General features: G+C 42.7%; 1 protein-coding gene across 2 annotated transcripts in view; it reads right to left on the bottom strand.

The window, feature by feature from the left end:
- The window catches only part of SLC12A2 (solute carrier family 12 member 2), a 90,431-nt gene extending 80,978 nt beyond the window's left edge, over positions 1-9,453 (bottom strand). For both annotated transcript variants that reach the window (XM_069492037.1, XM_069492038.1), the window contains exon 1: positions 8,707-9,453. In XM_069492037.1, the coding sequence (XP_069348138.1) occupies positions 8,707-9,453 (747 nt within the window). The remainder of the gene's footprint in view (positions 1-8,706) is intronic.
- Positions 9,454-16,315: the final 6,862 nt, after the last annotated feature.

Raw genomic sequence — 16,315 nt, 5'->3', positions numbered from 1 at the left:
TCTATCTGAAAACTACCTGGTTTGCAAGGTTGTTGTGCTCAGACTACAAAGAGCTCCTGAAACATGTCAAATGTTTAATGATTGGTAATTTAATTCAATTCAGTATAGTTACCTAAGAGTTAAGGCCATGTCTTTGATAGTATTTGCCTCTTTTAGGGTATTTCAAAGTTGAGAATCAGTCCATTAATGAAAACAAACTATGTACTACCACATGGTCTAGGACACTGGTTTCAAACCTGACTCTCTGGGAATCCCCAGGAAACCTTCTAAAAGCTACATACATTCTGAAGATGCTGAATAAAACATACTTTGTTTAAAAAAAAAAAAAAAAAAAAGCACTGCATATATTCTTGAGGGAGAGAAAACTGTAATTTTTCCCCAGCTGGTTCTTTTATAAATTTTGGAATCATTGGTCCAAAAGAAAAGAATAGGGAGACAGACACATGGTTTCAAAAGGGTCCCACCCCACCAAGTATAGCTTATAGGCAAACCACAAGCTTGCAAAATAAGACTGCTACTCCAAGACCTTTTGAAAACCCAATTACTCCAAAGTTTGATTAGAAAGTTTGATCAAATGCAGATATGTAAGTTAAGAACACTTTGGAAATGCGAACACTATACAATATTAAGAAATTCTTCACATCTTTCCATTTAAAGACCCAAATCTCCACTCTTAGAAAGAAACAGATTCCACTGATTCAAACACTTCATTGAGGACCAAATGTGTTCTAAACATCTTTATCTGAGGAAGGATCCTATGCAAAATTAGAAGAAAATTTTGACTGCTTAATGATTTTAAATTAGTGGTGACTAATGTGGAAGGAGGCAAGAAGCAATGAAAGAAGAAAAGAGGAAAAAAAGTTCCTTTAGATATCACTTTCCTTAACAGCACTATCTAACAGATCTTTCCACAATGATAGAAATGTTCTGTGTGTCTGCTGTCCAATATGATAGCTGCTAGCCACATGTAGATATTGAGCACTTAAAGTCTGACTTAAAATGCGACTCATGCAACCAAAGAACTGAATTTTTTAACATAATTTTAACTTAAATTTAACAGCCACACATCACTAGTAGCTGGAAAGCACAATCCTAGAATGTTTAAAAATTTAGATCATACTTTTGGAAAATACAGATAGGGAATGGCAGAGAAAATAGAAAAAAAAAACTTAGTAAGATTCCATTTATAAGCAACTTTCTTATACTTAATTTTTTAAGGATTTCTCTACTAGGAAAAGATACCTCCACATACACTGAAACTGAGGAGCCTAAATCTTTTCTATTTTATTTTCAGTGGATGAAATAAACATCTGTCATAAGTACTTAAAAAGAAAAAAAAATCACCAAAATAACAAGAGCTTATATAGTATTAAGTTGTTGGCTACTGGAATGAACACCAACCAAGACTCAAGAATATCTGCTCCAATTTCCAAATGTGGCTCTGCCGGTTAAATGTCCTACGATTTTGGACAGGTCACTCAGCTCCTTTGGGTCTTAAACTCCAAATGTGCAAAACAGGACAATTTCCCTGTCAAATATCCTTTAGAGATTCTAGACAATAGAGTATACATTAAAAAGTTTAGGATTCTTTTGCACTACATAAATTTATAAAGAATTAGGTCTATCATTCACCATGCACTGATTGAGGGTCTACTGTGTCAGGCCTGTACCAGATACTAGGGACATAATGGCGATCACCTACAGACATAGTCTGTTTCTCACAAAACTTAAAGTTAGCTCAAGTCAACTCAACCAGATGTTATACTACCACTAACTGAAATAAAAGCTGTGAGGGAAAAAGGGTTTGTCCTAGACTGGAGGATGAAGGCTTCCTCCCTAAAGAAATAAGAACTAAAGTGAAATCTTAAAACTGACAGTTAATAATATATGAACTGTTCGGAAAAAAAAGCACAGTGAAAATTGTAAAGCAAAGAAATGTCTGAGCCCATGGACACTACAAAAGCACCAGCCATAATTAGGCCCTGCAGAGATTTTCTACTAAGCTATTTTTGCATTTTTCCCTTCTTCTAATTAGAAGTCCCCAAGTTCTCTATCAGCTCTGAATTTTTCATACTAGCTTTAAGATGACACTGATGGAGGTTCTAGTGAGAAATGGAAAAATTAAAAGGCCACTGGTAGATGGCAGCTTTCATATTTTAAATGGGACACCACTTATATGTTTTAAACTTCAGTATTTTAAGTAGTTTTCCTTATTGTTCACCCTCAGTTGGCTTTCCTTTTGTGGAATCAACCCACTAGGTTCCCCACCTCTCTGTACCCTATTTGAAAAACTATCGGTTTTCATGGTTTGACCTGGTGAAGAACAAAAGAATGAAGAATATTTTTATGCCAAGAGTTAAAAACTGTTTTCTCAGGTTCTATTATTTAACAAACCAGTAGCTGCAATCTTGTAACTGCTTGTTCCACTGGAGTACTAATTTGTAGAATGAAACCTAGTCTTGAATCCACCTCCCAAACTTGCTCTTTCCAGTCTTCCCTCTCTCCATAAATATCAACTCCATTCTAAACAAGGGAAAAACCCCAGCATTACTTTTTCCCTACACCCTTCAAACCATCAGCAAATCCCAACAATTCTACCTTTGAAACAAACACATCCAGCATCTTGAACACCTCTTACTGTACCAATCACTACCACGTTAGTAAAAGTCATCATCATCTTAACTGAACCACTGCAAGAAGTTTCTCATGGGTCTCCTGGCTTCCACCCTTGTCCACTTACAGCAGTGGTCCCCAATCTCTGGTGTGGGCTCTGAGAACCAGGCTACGCATCACAGCCTGAGATCCCTGGCACATCCCCCCACCCCCCGCTACCATCCATGCAAAAAGTGTCTTCCATGAAACCAGTCCCTGGTGCCACAAAGGTCGGGGATCACTGATGTACAGTATATTCTCCACACAGCAATCAGGGTCATATTTGAAAGACATAAGTCAGATCATGTCAAATCTGTGCTGAAACCCCTATGATGCTGCCTGACATCACTAAGAGTAAAACCCAAAGCCTTTAGGTTCTACATGATATCTGGTCCTCATTATCCCTTTGAGCTCCTCTCATATCACTTTCCATCTCATCACCTCAGTCTTGCCGCCTTGTCTCCCAATCCCACCGGGCACACGCCCATCTCAGGGTCTTGGTCCCCGCGGGTCCTCGCCTAGACTATTGTTTCCCCAGTATTTGCACGGGGTGATCTCTCTCCCTTCTAGCGTCAGCTCACATATCAGAGGCCTTCTCTGACGACTCTGAAACAGCACCACCACAGCCAGCACCATCCAGCCACCTTTAATTTCCTTCACAGTACTTACATCTGACTTATTTGTTTATTGTCTCCTACAACTAGAATGAAAGCCCTATGACTTTGTTTTGTTCATTGCTATATTCCCAGCACTTAGAACACTGCTGTCATTGATGTTCAGTAAGAATTTGTTGAATAAACAAATTGACATTCATTTCACTTCAGCATGGAACCAATTTGATTAGTACTATGGATTTCCCAAATATATATATGAAACATATGATTAAAAATCATTGAAAGCAAACACACTCAACACATTAATACCCAGAAACTCTATTTTGGTCCTTTGAATTCCAGTCTCACAGGATTGAAAAATGTATGAACATAAATATACACAGAGAAGATATCAATTATGATTATCAGTGTACAAATTTTTTTGCCACATTTTAAACCCAAAATTTATCTTTTCTTCTACCCAAGCAATCAGTTGGTGTGTACTTGGGGAACGCATATAGCATCACGGGTAAGCCAGACTTCAGGGGCAGGTGGCATGGGTTTCGCAGGGTAGAGGCCCTGGCTAAATTCGACTTTGCTACATGTAAATATTTTTTATCAGGGTCCCCCTTCCCCCAATCCCAGAAACTATTCTCCTCCTCCTCCTGCCTCACATGACTCACTCTTGTTCCTCTAAGGTGACCTTCAAGGACTCAAGCTATATACCGATGTGATAAGTAGTATGTGAAATTTCTTGTCCACGAATTAACATAGCCCACTCAGAAGCAGATCAGTGTTAGAGAAGATACTGTAACTGTGTAGTGTTTTACTTAAAGTCCTTGTTAAGTAACAGGAACTGTCCACCTGGATGTGTACACTCCATGAACAAATCTTTAAGTCCCTATTCCCTATATAGAGATGAATGAAACACACTCAGATACTAATGAAGGAGATAGTCATATTAATCAATAATTACATCATCACAAGTATTCTTCCCCTTCATTCCTGTCAGATATGTAGTCATTCAACTCTCAGGAGGTCAAGGTGGAGAGGTCATCGTGGTAATATCCACAGTGTACCCCTCAACACCGCTGCCATCTTAGGGCAGGTCTGAGAGATAGGAAGGAGGAAGAGATAAAAAGAACCTGGAGCTACAATACACTAGCATTAGAGTAAGAAAAACATGGTTGTGAAGGCCAGCTGTACTATTTTTGTTTGTTTGTTTTTAGGGACAAGGTCTCACTGTGTTACCAGGCTGTAGTGCAGTGGCTATTCACAGGCAGGATCACAGCACACTGCAGCCTCGAACCCCTGGCCTCAAGTGATCCTCCAACCTCACCCTCCCAAGTAGCTGGGACTACAGACGTGGCCTCCAGCTATACTACTTCTATGAGTGGCTACTAAGCAGTTTCTTCTGTTTCTATGAACCCATTTTATCATGAGTAAAATGTGTTTAAGACCTATTTCTTAGAAATTAAATGAAAAATCAAACATGTTAAATGACACATGAAAGACAATATAGTTGCTCCCTTCACCTTTTCTCTTTTGTTAATGAGAAAGGCAAAAAATAAAGGAGCCATAGGTTAAAGACTTCACATACCATCAGCAAAAGGCTCCCAAGCCTTGGCCTCAGGACAACTGCAAAAGTAATGCTATTTTAGAAAAACAAAACTGTTCTCATAATGCTATAAATCCAGTAGGAGCTAGTATGATTGTCCACCACTCTGCTTTTCCACATTTGATAATCATGCTCTCCATTATACCTGTTGACGTTGTCCATCAAATACCTGTTACCCTCCACTTTTTATTTCTTCCTGTGGGGCAGAAATCAATACCTTGGTTTGATTTTTCACAATAATTTTTTTTTTTTTTTTAAATCAACTCCTGGCATCAGCCTTGAAGAGTTTCTGCCTTAACTCTCTTCTCTCAGCTTCCCCAGCACAGTTCTCCAAGCTATTTCTCACCAGTCTGGTAGCTCTTTCTTAACTTCCTTTGCCCTCAATTTAGACGTTCTCTAGGCCCACGCCCAGACCCTATTTTCTGTTATCTACACTTTGCTAAGTAATTTAATCCATGACTTTAAACCACCATACCTTTATACGTATACATGTGTGTATATACACACATATGTATATATTCTGCCCTCTTCTATGACTCTTGGAATCAGATGCCTCACAGGCTACTCAAACAGAATTCTTCCTCCCCTCTTCCCCGAATGGATTTCTCCATCAATTTTAGCCACTTCTGGCAACAGTACCAACATCTATTCAGTTGCTCAAGTCCGTCCAAAACCTGGGAGTCAGATTCTGTCTCACTCCCACATCCAATCCAGCCATATCCAATCCATCCTGCCACCAACCCTCATTATCTCTCACTCAGACCAGGGTAATAGCTTGAGTCTCCCTGCTTCTCTTCTTGCCCCGCAGCCAGGGATGTTAAAACAAAACGGGATCACGTTGCTGCCTCACACAAAATCCTTCAATAACGTCCCACTACATTTACAATGAGATATGCTGAGCTCCTTTTAGTTCTTTGGACAAACCTCTCTTTCTCATCTCACTAACTTCACAGATGCTGTCCTGTGGCCTGGAATGTTGTTCCACATTATCAACTTACTCTTCAGGTCCCAGCTTCAATGTCACACTTCCTGAAAAAGGCCTTCCCAAATCCAATTAAAATTAGGTCCCATTATACCCTCGTAAGCACCCTTTACTTTTCTTTCACGGAAAGAAAAAAATACTCTGTAACTATGTTATTTGTCCAACCATTTGGTTAATGTCTCTCTAGGCAGAGGCAGTTATCTGTTTCACTAATCACTGCATCATCCCACAGTGCCGCAACCAAGGGGTCAATGCCTAAGGTAACTCCTTCCCCAATAAATATTTGATAGATGGAGAACTCATGTATCCTGGTCTTAGGACGGCTACATAATAAAGCAAAAAACACCAGGGATATTTAACTATTTCCCTACAGTTGGACATTTAGGCAAAATATTTTTAAATAGTCACAGCGATGGATAATAAAAGGAATTCAAGTGGAAAGAAGACAATCTAGTCCTTTTTCCCTAACTATGTCCTGGAGCATTTGCCTTTGACTTCTTTTGTTCTTCCACAGTTCCCGGGACAGAGTTAGACCCATGTAGATAATTAAGCACTTAGGGGACCAAAGTAGAATACATGACAGACAATCAAATGCTGGAATTTAATGTTACAGAAATACTAAATATTATAATTCACTGAGGGTTAGAAGCAATAGAGAAGGTGGGAATCTAGAAAGGGTGTGGGACAACTTTCAGAGGATCCAACCAACCCATGTCACCCTTCCTCTGCCTACCCCTCCTTCTAAAATGGTGGATAGCCATATCTATACTACTTAACATCACATATTTCTTTAATCCATCTGCTAAAATTCTAAGCAAAATTACCTTTAATATGTGGCTATTAGGTAACTCAATAAAACAGTGGCCATAAAGAATATGAATGGTAGAAGGTAAAAAACTACAAAAAATTCATTACATTACCTTTTGCATAAATGAAACTCTGAACATTTTATATACTACTTCCATCTAATAATGCAGGAAATGAGAGAATCCAAAGTTGAGTTGAGATCCTAGAATTTAACTCTGTAGTTTCTGAAGGGCCAATAGAAGAGGGCACTGAACAGGGCCATTTATTTTTATCATACTTTTTTCCTAATCTTCACAATAATTCTGAAAGCTAAGGCTGAGAGGTTGGGTGTCTTCTTCAACTAGCATACAGCTAACAATAAAGGTGTTCTGTATTTTAGACACTTCGAACTGAACCAAAACTCCAAAAACAAAAAAATACACACAAATCCAACGTTTTGGAGAACTGGAAGTGCTTTGTTATTGAACTTAATTTAAAATAACAAAAACTTGCCTAGGAAGTACAAGATATATATCCTTCAGTTTTAAAAGTCTTTATAAACCTCATGAGTAAACACAGATTGCTTTACTGCTAAACTACTTTGGTGAAATAAATCTAAAACATCTCTATATTTTCAATAGTAAAAATGCTCTAAGAAAATTATCAGCTCTATATGTACTTCAGTCTACAAAGCTTTCTCAGTTTTGAAAAGGAAAAAAAGAATAAGCTTTGAAAGAAACTACAAGAGCATGAATAAAAGAAGTGTTTTAGAAATTTTTGCTTCTGATATGACAAAATACAATGGAATAATTTTTGCTTCTGATATAATAAAATACAATGGAATAACAGTAGTATTATCTAAAGCTAAATGATGTCAGGCTTTTAAACAATCAATAAGCTGTAAGGGTTGGGACCTCTGTAATTATTTCAAACTATGTGAATGTTACATTATCAAACACTGGGACAAGTACAGTCTTGTATGAAATGACTGTATGAGATCAAATAATGATACCCAAAAGATATCACATAACTTAATGGATTTAAACTTTTCCACACTGATCATTTCAACCTATGTAGTACCAACTTCTTGTATTCACAAAGTTCTATCAATGTAGCCACTACATACTTGTAAAAGCAGACTTCTAGTAATCCCAACCCATAAAAAAAGTTAAACATTAATAGAATCTCAAAAGCATCAGTGTTATCTCAAAATAACAGCTTTGAACACTGAAGAAATATAAGTCTTATGTGACCATAAAAAATAGAATTACAAAAATCAATAAGAGTTTATGGGGTGGTTTTCTGTTTACAAAGTATAACTGCTTATACAAAGAACCTAGAAGGTCTTTCTGGACAACCTCCACAGAAAAACCAATTCTCCGGTTTCTTTTTTTCTTTTAAAGACTCACGCCCTCTCCCTAAATTTTTTTTTTTTTTTTTTTGATATAGCCCTCTCCCAAAGGGTTTACATTACAAAAAGATGGATTTAAGCCATCATCAGGAGCATGTCCCAAGACTTAAGACTTCTACGATTCTTTGCAAAGTCAAGACTGCACGAATTGAACTTTAATAATTCACAGATCAAACACACCCTGCTAAGATTTTCCTTCAAACACCAACTTTCCCACTCTTGGGATCCCTAATAAGTATACATAAGCCACACAACACAATCTTTAAAAAGGACACAGATGGTAGGTGCTCTCCACCCTCTCCCAAGAGACCTCCTCACCTAAGCCTCCTGCCCATTCCTTGGCCCACAAACACAACTGTCATTCAGGGGAGTGGTAATTGTTAAGCGTGGGTGACAAAGAAAGCGTACGCGAAATATCTAAGTGGATGGGGCAGGTTGTTAAATGCAGTCTCTCCAGTATCACGTAACTAACCAAACCCGCTGCAAACTTTTAAGAGATTAAGTTACATTCCTCTGCAATTCCACCCTTGACAGCTGAATCCAAAGATGCCAGCCAGTCGTGCACATCCATTCCCGCCACCTCACCCGGGGAGAGTGGGTGCCACATCCCGCGGTCAGCGTGCACAGGGGGCTGGGGAAGGAGGAGAGGGCTGGGCGAGCTCACCTTTTCCAGCTCGTCGTGGAGTTCCGCCAGGCTGGGCCGCAGCAGCTTCTCGCCCAGCTGCGCGGCTGTGTGCCGGTAGTGGTCGATCCTGGGCACGGCGTCCATGGTGTTGTGGCCGAAGGTGCGCAGGTAATAGGTGTTGGTGTGGGTATCATAGTAGTAGTGCTGGTGGTGCCCACTGCCGCCGCCGCCCGAATGCAGGCTGCTGCCCTCGCTCAGCACCGTGTCCCCGCCGTTCTGGAAGCTCACGCTGGGCCCGTCGCCTCCGACCCCCGCTGCATCCGACAGGCTGTCTTCCGCCGACGAGGAGGCAGCTGGGTCCACAAAGTTCACGCGGAAGCGGCCCTTGGCTTCCTCGCTAGCCTTGGCCGGCCCAGTCTCGCTGCTGACTTTCCCATCCGCGGTGGTCTCTTTGCCCCCAGGCGGCGCCGCCGCCGCCGCAGCCGCCGCCGCCGCTGCCGCCGCCGCGGCCCGCCCGGCGTTCTCGGAAACCAGGTCCACCTGGAAGCGGCTCTGGCTCGGGGTGGGCCCCAGGGGTCTGCCCAACCCGTCCCCGGCTGCCGCGGCGCCCTCACTGCGGACCCCACCGCCGTCTCGGCTCGCGGCCGCAGCATCCTCCGGCACGGAGGGCACCGCCGCGCCGGGCAGCTCTACCCCGGCGGCGGCCAGCGCGGCGGCTGGCGGCGTCTCTCCGACCCCAGCCAGCCTTGGGGCGCCGGAGGAGGGCGCCGTGGGCCCGGGCTCCATAGCCGCCCGACCCCCGGCGAACCTGGAGAGCCTGGCAGACGTCTCAGGCTGCGCGCCCTCCGCGCCCCTAACCAGTGATGGCCGCGGCCGCAGGGCCAGGTGAGGGAGTCACTGTCTCCGCCACCCGCTAGCAGCCGTCGGCAGCCGAGTCAGCGCGCGAGTGCGCCGGGTGCGGCGCGGGTCCCGCTGTTTAAAGCCTCGGCGGGGCCGCGGCGGTGGCGGCTCCGGCTGCAGCACGCGGGAGGCGGGGCCGGCGGCTCCCCCGCCCCTCAGCCCGCCCACCCGCGGTCCCGGTGCCGCGCGCGGCGGGCGCTCCCTCGGCGTCCCGGGCCTCCCGGGCTCCCGCGCTACCCGACGCGAGAGCGGCCCCCGCGACGATCGAGTCGGGCCAGTCGGCGCCGGGCCTGGGGCACAGCGGGCAGCACGAGCAACGCGACCAGAGAGCAGGCGTGGCCGCGCGCCGCCTCACTGATGTCGCCGGGAAAATCTCCGCGCCGCTACCTCCTCTTCCGTCGCCCTCCTCCCGCCGCTCCACCTCCCTCCCCCGCCGCGCTGGGCGGCGAAGAGGAGCGGGCTCCCCGGCTGCCTCCCCTTCTCTCCACCCCGGGCCGCACGTCAATGGACCGACAGCCCAGGCCACGCAGCTGCGGACGGCACGCGGCCCTGCCTCGGCGTACACCGGTAGCTGATACGCCCGTGACAGCTGCCACCCCAGCGGCTGCTTCAGGGGCTCTCGCCCGCTCGCTTCTTCTTTTTTTTTTTTTTTTTTTTTGAGTTCTGAACTCGCAGTAATTGGGCCGAGCCGGCGAGATCTCGCGAGATGCTGCGGGGCGTCAGGGCGGTTTCCCCGCTAGGCGCGTGGTACCCAAGGCCGGGCTCCAGTTGCCCCTGTCCCTGCCGGTGATGCCGGGGGCTTTGCTGTTGGGGCCGCGGGCGCTTCCGGAGCCGCGGGCGAGGCGCGCCCCCAGCCACGCTTTCTGGAGGCCCCCGGACCCCCGCGACTCCCCACACTGACTCCGGGCCTGAGCCTGCTGGGAGGCAGGATTTCCTCTGTGCCGCTTTTGTGCGGTAGACTCACCCTGCCCGGCAGAGCACGATTTGCATAACTGGAGATTAATTCCAGTGGTGATGCAGTGGGTGTGTCCACACTTCCGATGACACTTCTGTTGTAAAAGCTGATGTTTGAAGGTGAGAAGGGAGCTTAGTTGTGTTATCTCTTTGTTTCAAGATAATTTTTAATTTGGAGCATTTCCAAAAATGATATGAAGCTCAGCTCTCAGAATACAATGACTGCAATAACTAGTCGTGAGTGTACCCGGAAGCTTCTGCATGGTTTGGGTTGTGAAGAATTCCTCTGTTTTAATAGAAACGGAAAGGTACTCTTCTGCAGGCCTAATTTCTCTTCTATAAAATGTAAGGGAGTATAACTATTTTCCAACTTCCTTCGCAACAGAATTGTAACCTAAATTCTACCCAAAGCCCTAAGTAAAATCAGTGAATGGCAATAATGGCAATGAATGGCTTCCTCCGAACACTTGTTTTTTATTTATGTATTTGTTATATTTCTGTATTTTTAAATTTTATTTATAGGGATAAACACCATCCTTTGCTGAACCCTTTGAAGCACGATTAAAGAGCCTTAGAGTTTGCAGAACTGTTTGAAAATGCTGTAGGTAAAAGCTGCAACCAGGCAATTTTCAAAAAATTGTCACGACTGTGATCTCGTTTAACCTTGACAACTTTTCAGCTCATTTTATAATCTACTTTAAAAATGGAAAGAGGAAGGAACAGCTCTTGAATCGTGTTGCCAGGGTTGTTAAAGCTCCACTTTTGCTTTAGTAACAGCAGAAAACCAGAAGAGGCAGAAAAATCAGGTGGTCTGTTAAGCAGTGCAGTTTTGTACTGGGGAATTGGTACCTTAGTATTTGATCTATGTGGTACCTTTAAGCTCCAAAGCTAATTTGGTGACTGTTGGAATTCAATGTTCATTTCACTGAGAAGTGTTGAACACCTTCTATAAGCTGCTCTGTGTTCTGGGGAAATAACAGGGAACAAAACTATCCCTTATCAGACTATCCCTTATTTCATGGAGCTCATTCTAGTGAGAGAAACAATAGACAAGATGAATAGATAAAATATGTAGCATCCAAGTAGTGAATGCTAAGGAAATGGGAATGGGATATGTGTGTGAGAGATGAACATGATAACATTTTGCATAAGATGGCCTCACTAAGAAGGTGACATTTGAGTGAGGAGGTGAGGTGAATGTTGCGAATATTTGGGAAAAGAGTGTTCCTTGCAGAGGAAAAGCAAAGGCCCAAAGGTGTTAGTGTGCCTGGTGTGCTCATGGAATTGCATGCAGGCCAATTTGGAGCTCCTTAAGAGATGGGGAGAATCAAAGGCGATTAGGCCAGAGAGTTTGGGCATATGGGACATGATAGACGAGAGTGCGTAGGAACTGTGGCTTTAGACATACTTTGGCCTTTAGTCCGAGTGGAATGGTATATTAGCTCAGGCTGCCACCATAGACTGGGTGGCTTAAACAAGAGAAGTTTATTTTCTCACAGTTGTACAGGCTGGAAAGTCTGAAATCAGGGTGCCAGCATAGTTGGGTTCAGATGCGTGTTCTCCTTTTAGCATGCCGACGGCTGCCTTCTCTGTGTGTCCTCACGTGGGAGAGAAAGAGTTCTGGGGGTCTCTTCCTTTCTTATAAGCACACCAGTTCTATGGGATCAGGGCCTTACCCTTATGACTTCATTTAACCTTAATCACCACCTTAAAAGTACTGTTATCTTCAGCACAGTCACATGGGGAGGGTGGTTTAGGGCTTCAGCATATGAATTTAGGGGGACAAAATTCAGTCCATAGCAGATGGCAAGTCTTTGGAGGTTTTCAGTGGAGGAATGACATAATTTCGCCTATTTAAAGGCTAACTGTCTTGTTGTAAATAGACAAAGGGGGGAAATGATAGGGACAAAAAAAGCAAAGATAAATGTTAACAGGTATTTCAACAATCCAGGAAATGATGATGTGGCTTTGACCACAGTGGATAGCAGTGGAAATGGGGGAAAGTGGTTTAATTCTGGGGAGGCAGTAGTATTTGTTGATGGATAGATATATGGTGTGAAAGAAAGAGAATCCGAGGTTTTTGGCCTCAGCAACTGGAAGACTGGTACTGCTGTTTCTGAGATGAAGGAGATGGTGAAAGGAACAGGTTTGGGTGGGATGAATATCAGAAGTTAGTCTGAGGTGTTTGTTGGAGGAAACACACAAATGTAGAGTAATAATAAGCGATAGTCACTCATATAAATGTGTAACTGCAAACTGAGAAGTTCTAGAGGAACATGGGACAATGAGAATACAGAATAGACCAGACTTGGTCAAGAAGGAAGTGACTTTTCAGCAGAGGTCTGAAGAACAATTACGACCAAACTGCAACTTGCAGGGGGTTTCAAACAAGGGAAATACTGTGGACAGATACCCTCATGGAATGAACAGGGCCTGTCTAAGGAGCTTGAAGTCAGTTAGGTTAAAGCTGTGGGTCCCCAAGCCCTGGCCTCAGACCGCTAGGGACCAGGCTGCACAGCAGGAGGTGAGCAGCCAGTGAGTGAGGGAAGCTTCACCTGTACAGCCGCTCCCATTGCTGGCATCACTGCATAAGCCCCGCCCCTGTCAGATCAGCAGAGGCATTAGATTCTCATAGGAGCTTGAACCCTACTGTACACTACAATAGGAGGCATCTAGGTTGCATGCACGCTCCTTATGAGAATCTAATGCCTGATGGTCTGAGGTGGAGCTGAGGAGGTGATGCTAGTGCTGGGGAGCAGCTGCAAATACAGATTATCATTAGCAGAAAGGTTTGACTGAACAATAAATGTAATAATGTAATGCACTTGAATCATCCCAAAACCCCTATCCCTCCGTCCATGGAAAAATTGTCTTCCATGAAACTGGTCCCTAGTGCCAAAAAGGTTGGGGACTACTGGGTTAAATCATAGAGATTAAGGAGCAAGAATAGTTAAGAGATGAGTCTGTCTTTATTCTAAAAGCCCTATAAAACCATTAGTAGGTTTCCAGGGAGATAGGGACACATGATCAGATTTGCATTTATTAAAACTCTCTCTAGTTATATTGTGACCAGAAGAGTGAAGAAGAGGCAGAGTCAGCATGAGAAGGCAGGAAATAATTTAACTAATCTAGTCATAAGATGATAGTAATAATAGTAGCTAACATTTATAGAGAATTTATGTCCTGGATACTGTGCTAAATGCTACACATTTGCATCTTAATTCTCACAACAATACTATGAAGAAAATTATAGGATTATCCCCATTTTACAGATGAAAAGCTTGGTTTAGTAAAAAAAAGTAATGCCAACGTCACGTAATGACTAGATAAAAGACCTACAGGTAGAAGGAGTGGCCTAAGAGATGAGAAGAAAACCAGATGAACGCATTTGGAAGTGGGATCAGCTGTGCTAAATTGGGCCAAAAGGCAGAGAAAGATGAGAGTTGACTATATATTGAATTTAGTAACATGTATTAGCCAACAAAATGAGAGAGTAGTAGGGGGTGGGGAAAAGCAAAGGTTCCAGGAGATATAATCAAAATATTTATGTGAAACTTGTAGAAACATTGTCAGGAGAGGTCTCTTTTAGTTAACTGTTAGCAGACTTTTGGTTTTCAGATTTACCAGATGTCAATTTAGAGACTAACCTTGAAGAACAGACTCATTGTCAGTGTCACAGTGGAGTACCCCGCTTATTTTGCTGCATTTCCCTTCTTGCCAAAAGGTCAGCCTGTGACAATGTGTGTATCGATGCACTTAGTAACGTGTATTTGATGTACTTAGAATTTTAGAACTGAAAGCGACTTAGGTGGTCGCTGTTATTCCAAACCTCTCATTCCACAAATGCCAAAATAGCCTCCAAGGGACTTAAAATACAACTCCCTATATCTGCAGCATTAGAACAAGTAAGGTACAAAGCCATGTAGAACCTTGAAAGTCAGCTCTTTTTTTTCTTTCCGTTAAACAGTGAGTTTTAGTTAGACATGCTGTGCTGACATTCTGCCTGGTTGTAGTTTTGCTTTTTTATTAGATGGCATTCAGCATAGAGATTGAGTCAATGGTATTTCCCTTGAGAAATAAAGTTATTATCCTGTCATGGAAAAAAGAAGAGTTACCCTAGAGAAGCTTGTTTATACTGGTAAATATCATAATTTTGTTTTCTTACCTATATCCCAATCACATTCTTCTTTAATTAAAAATATTATAAAGATTTTAAAGTCAGTCATACAATTAAACATTAATCAGAATCTTACTGTGCTTTTTCTCTAGACGTGATTGATTGATTGATTGATTGAGACAGCATCTCGCTCTGTCACCTAGGCTGGAGTGCAGTGGCTTTCCACATGGCTCACTGTAACCTCAAACTCCTGGGCACAAGGGATCCTCCTGCCTTGGCCTCCCAAGTAGCTGGAACTACAGGTACAGATACCACACCCAGCTGATTTTTTAAAAAATTTTTTGTAGAGATGGGGGGTTCTCACCATGTTGCCCCAGTTGGTCTGGACAACATTTAAATTAATCTTTGTAAATTATGTCATTCAAAAAGTACAGCCCAACTTTTTTTAAAATTTAAATCTATTATGTTTTGCTTATCTAAATAGTAAGTTCACAACAAATGCATTTAAAATAAAAGTCTTTCTCAGTCCTCACTTTGACCTATACATGTAATTTGTCATAAAGCTAGTAAAGGAAATCTCTTCCAACTTAAATTCTGTATTAGAAAAGTTATTTTCCCTCTGTACTGATTTACTTTTGTACTTCTAATTCTACAGGATATGGACATTTGCAAGCATAAGAGTTCAAATTATTATCAAATATTAATATTTGAAGTAAATACTTTTACGTAATAGCTTAGTGGTTACAAATACGGACTCCAGCACCAGACTGCCTGGATTTGAATCTCTATTTCACTACTTACTAGCTCTGTGACCTTGGACTAGTGTGACCTCTGTATCTCAGCTTCCTCTTCTATAGTAACGGATGGCAGCTACCTGATAGAAGAGTTATAAGGGTTACATAAATTTCTATCCATAAGGTGCTTGGTACAGTCCTAATACATGGTAAGGCCTAATGTATGTAAGTATTAAATATTTAAAATAATATTTTATTTAAAAAAGAAATAGTGCTAGGACAAACCTTTTAATTTGCAAGTGTGTCCCATTTAGTTCTTTTATTTTGCTTTTTGTTTTGATTTTAAGAAAAATTTAAGTAATTTCGCTGGGTGCGGTGGCTTATGCCTGTAATCCTAGCTCTCTGAGAGGCCGAGGCAGGAGGATCACTTGAGCTCAGAAGTTCAAGACCAGCCTGAGCAAGAGACAGAACCCGTCTCTACTAAAAATAGAAAAAATTAGCCGGGCGTGGTGGTGCACACCTGTAGTCCCAGCTACTCGGGAGGCTGAGGCAGGAGGATCGCTTGAGCCCAGGAGTTTGAAGATGCTGTGAGCTAGGCTGACGCCACAGCACTCTAGCCCAGGCTACAAAGTGAGACTCTGTCTCAAAAAAAAAAAAAGAAAAAGAAATTTAAGTACTTTTCAGAATAGCATGTAAGCAATTTTTTTTCTCTTACAGATTTTTAAATCAAGTTAGTATCATTATGTTACTGCTACTTATTTGGAAGATGGAACAATAGCCCAGACTAAGGATGATACTTACTCATCTTGAAACCATTTTTTTTCCTTCCACTGGGTCCTTTAAAACTAATGTGGACTAACATGCTATAGGAACACTTTGTCTGCATTCACTGTATTGTACTGTACTTTCAACAGCAAAAAAGTGATTTAAAACACAAACACAC

The sequence above is a fragment of the Eulemur rufifrons genome, chromosome 17, assembly GCF_041146395.1.
Source record: "Eulemur rufifrons isolate Redbay chromosome 17, OSU_ERuf_1, whole genome shotgun sequence".
Lineage (NCBI taxonomy): Eukaryota > Metazoa > Chordata > Mammalia > Primates > Lemuridae > Eulemur > Eulemur rufifrons.
The sequence above is the reverse complement of the archived record's forward strand: the minus strand, read 5'-3'. Positions and strand labels throughout refer to the sequence as shown.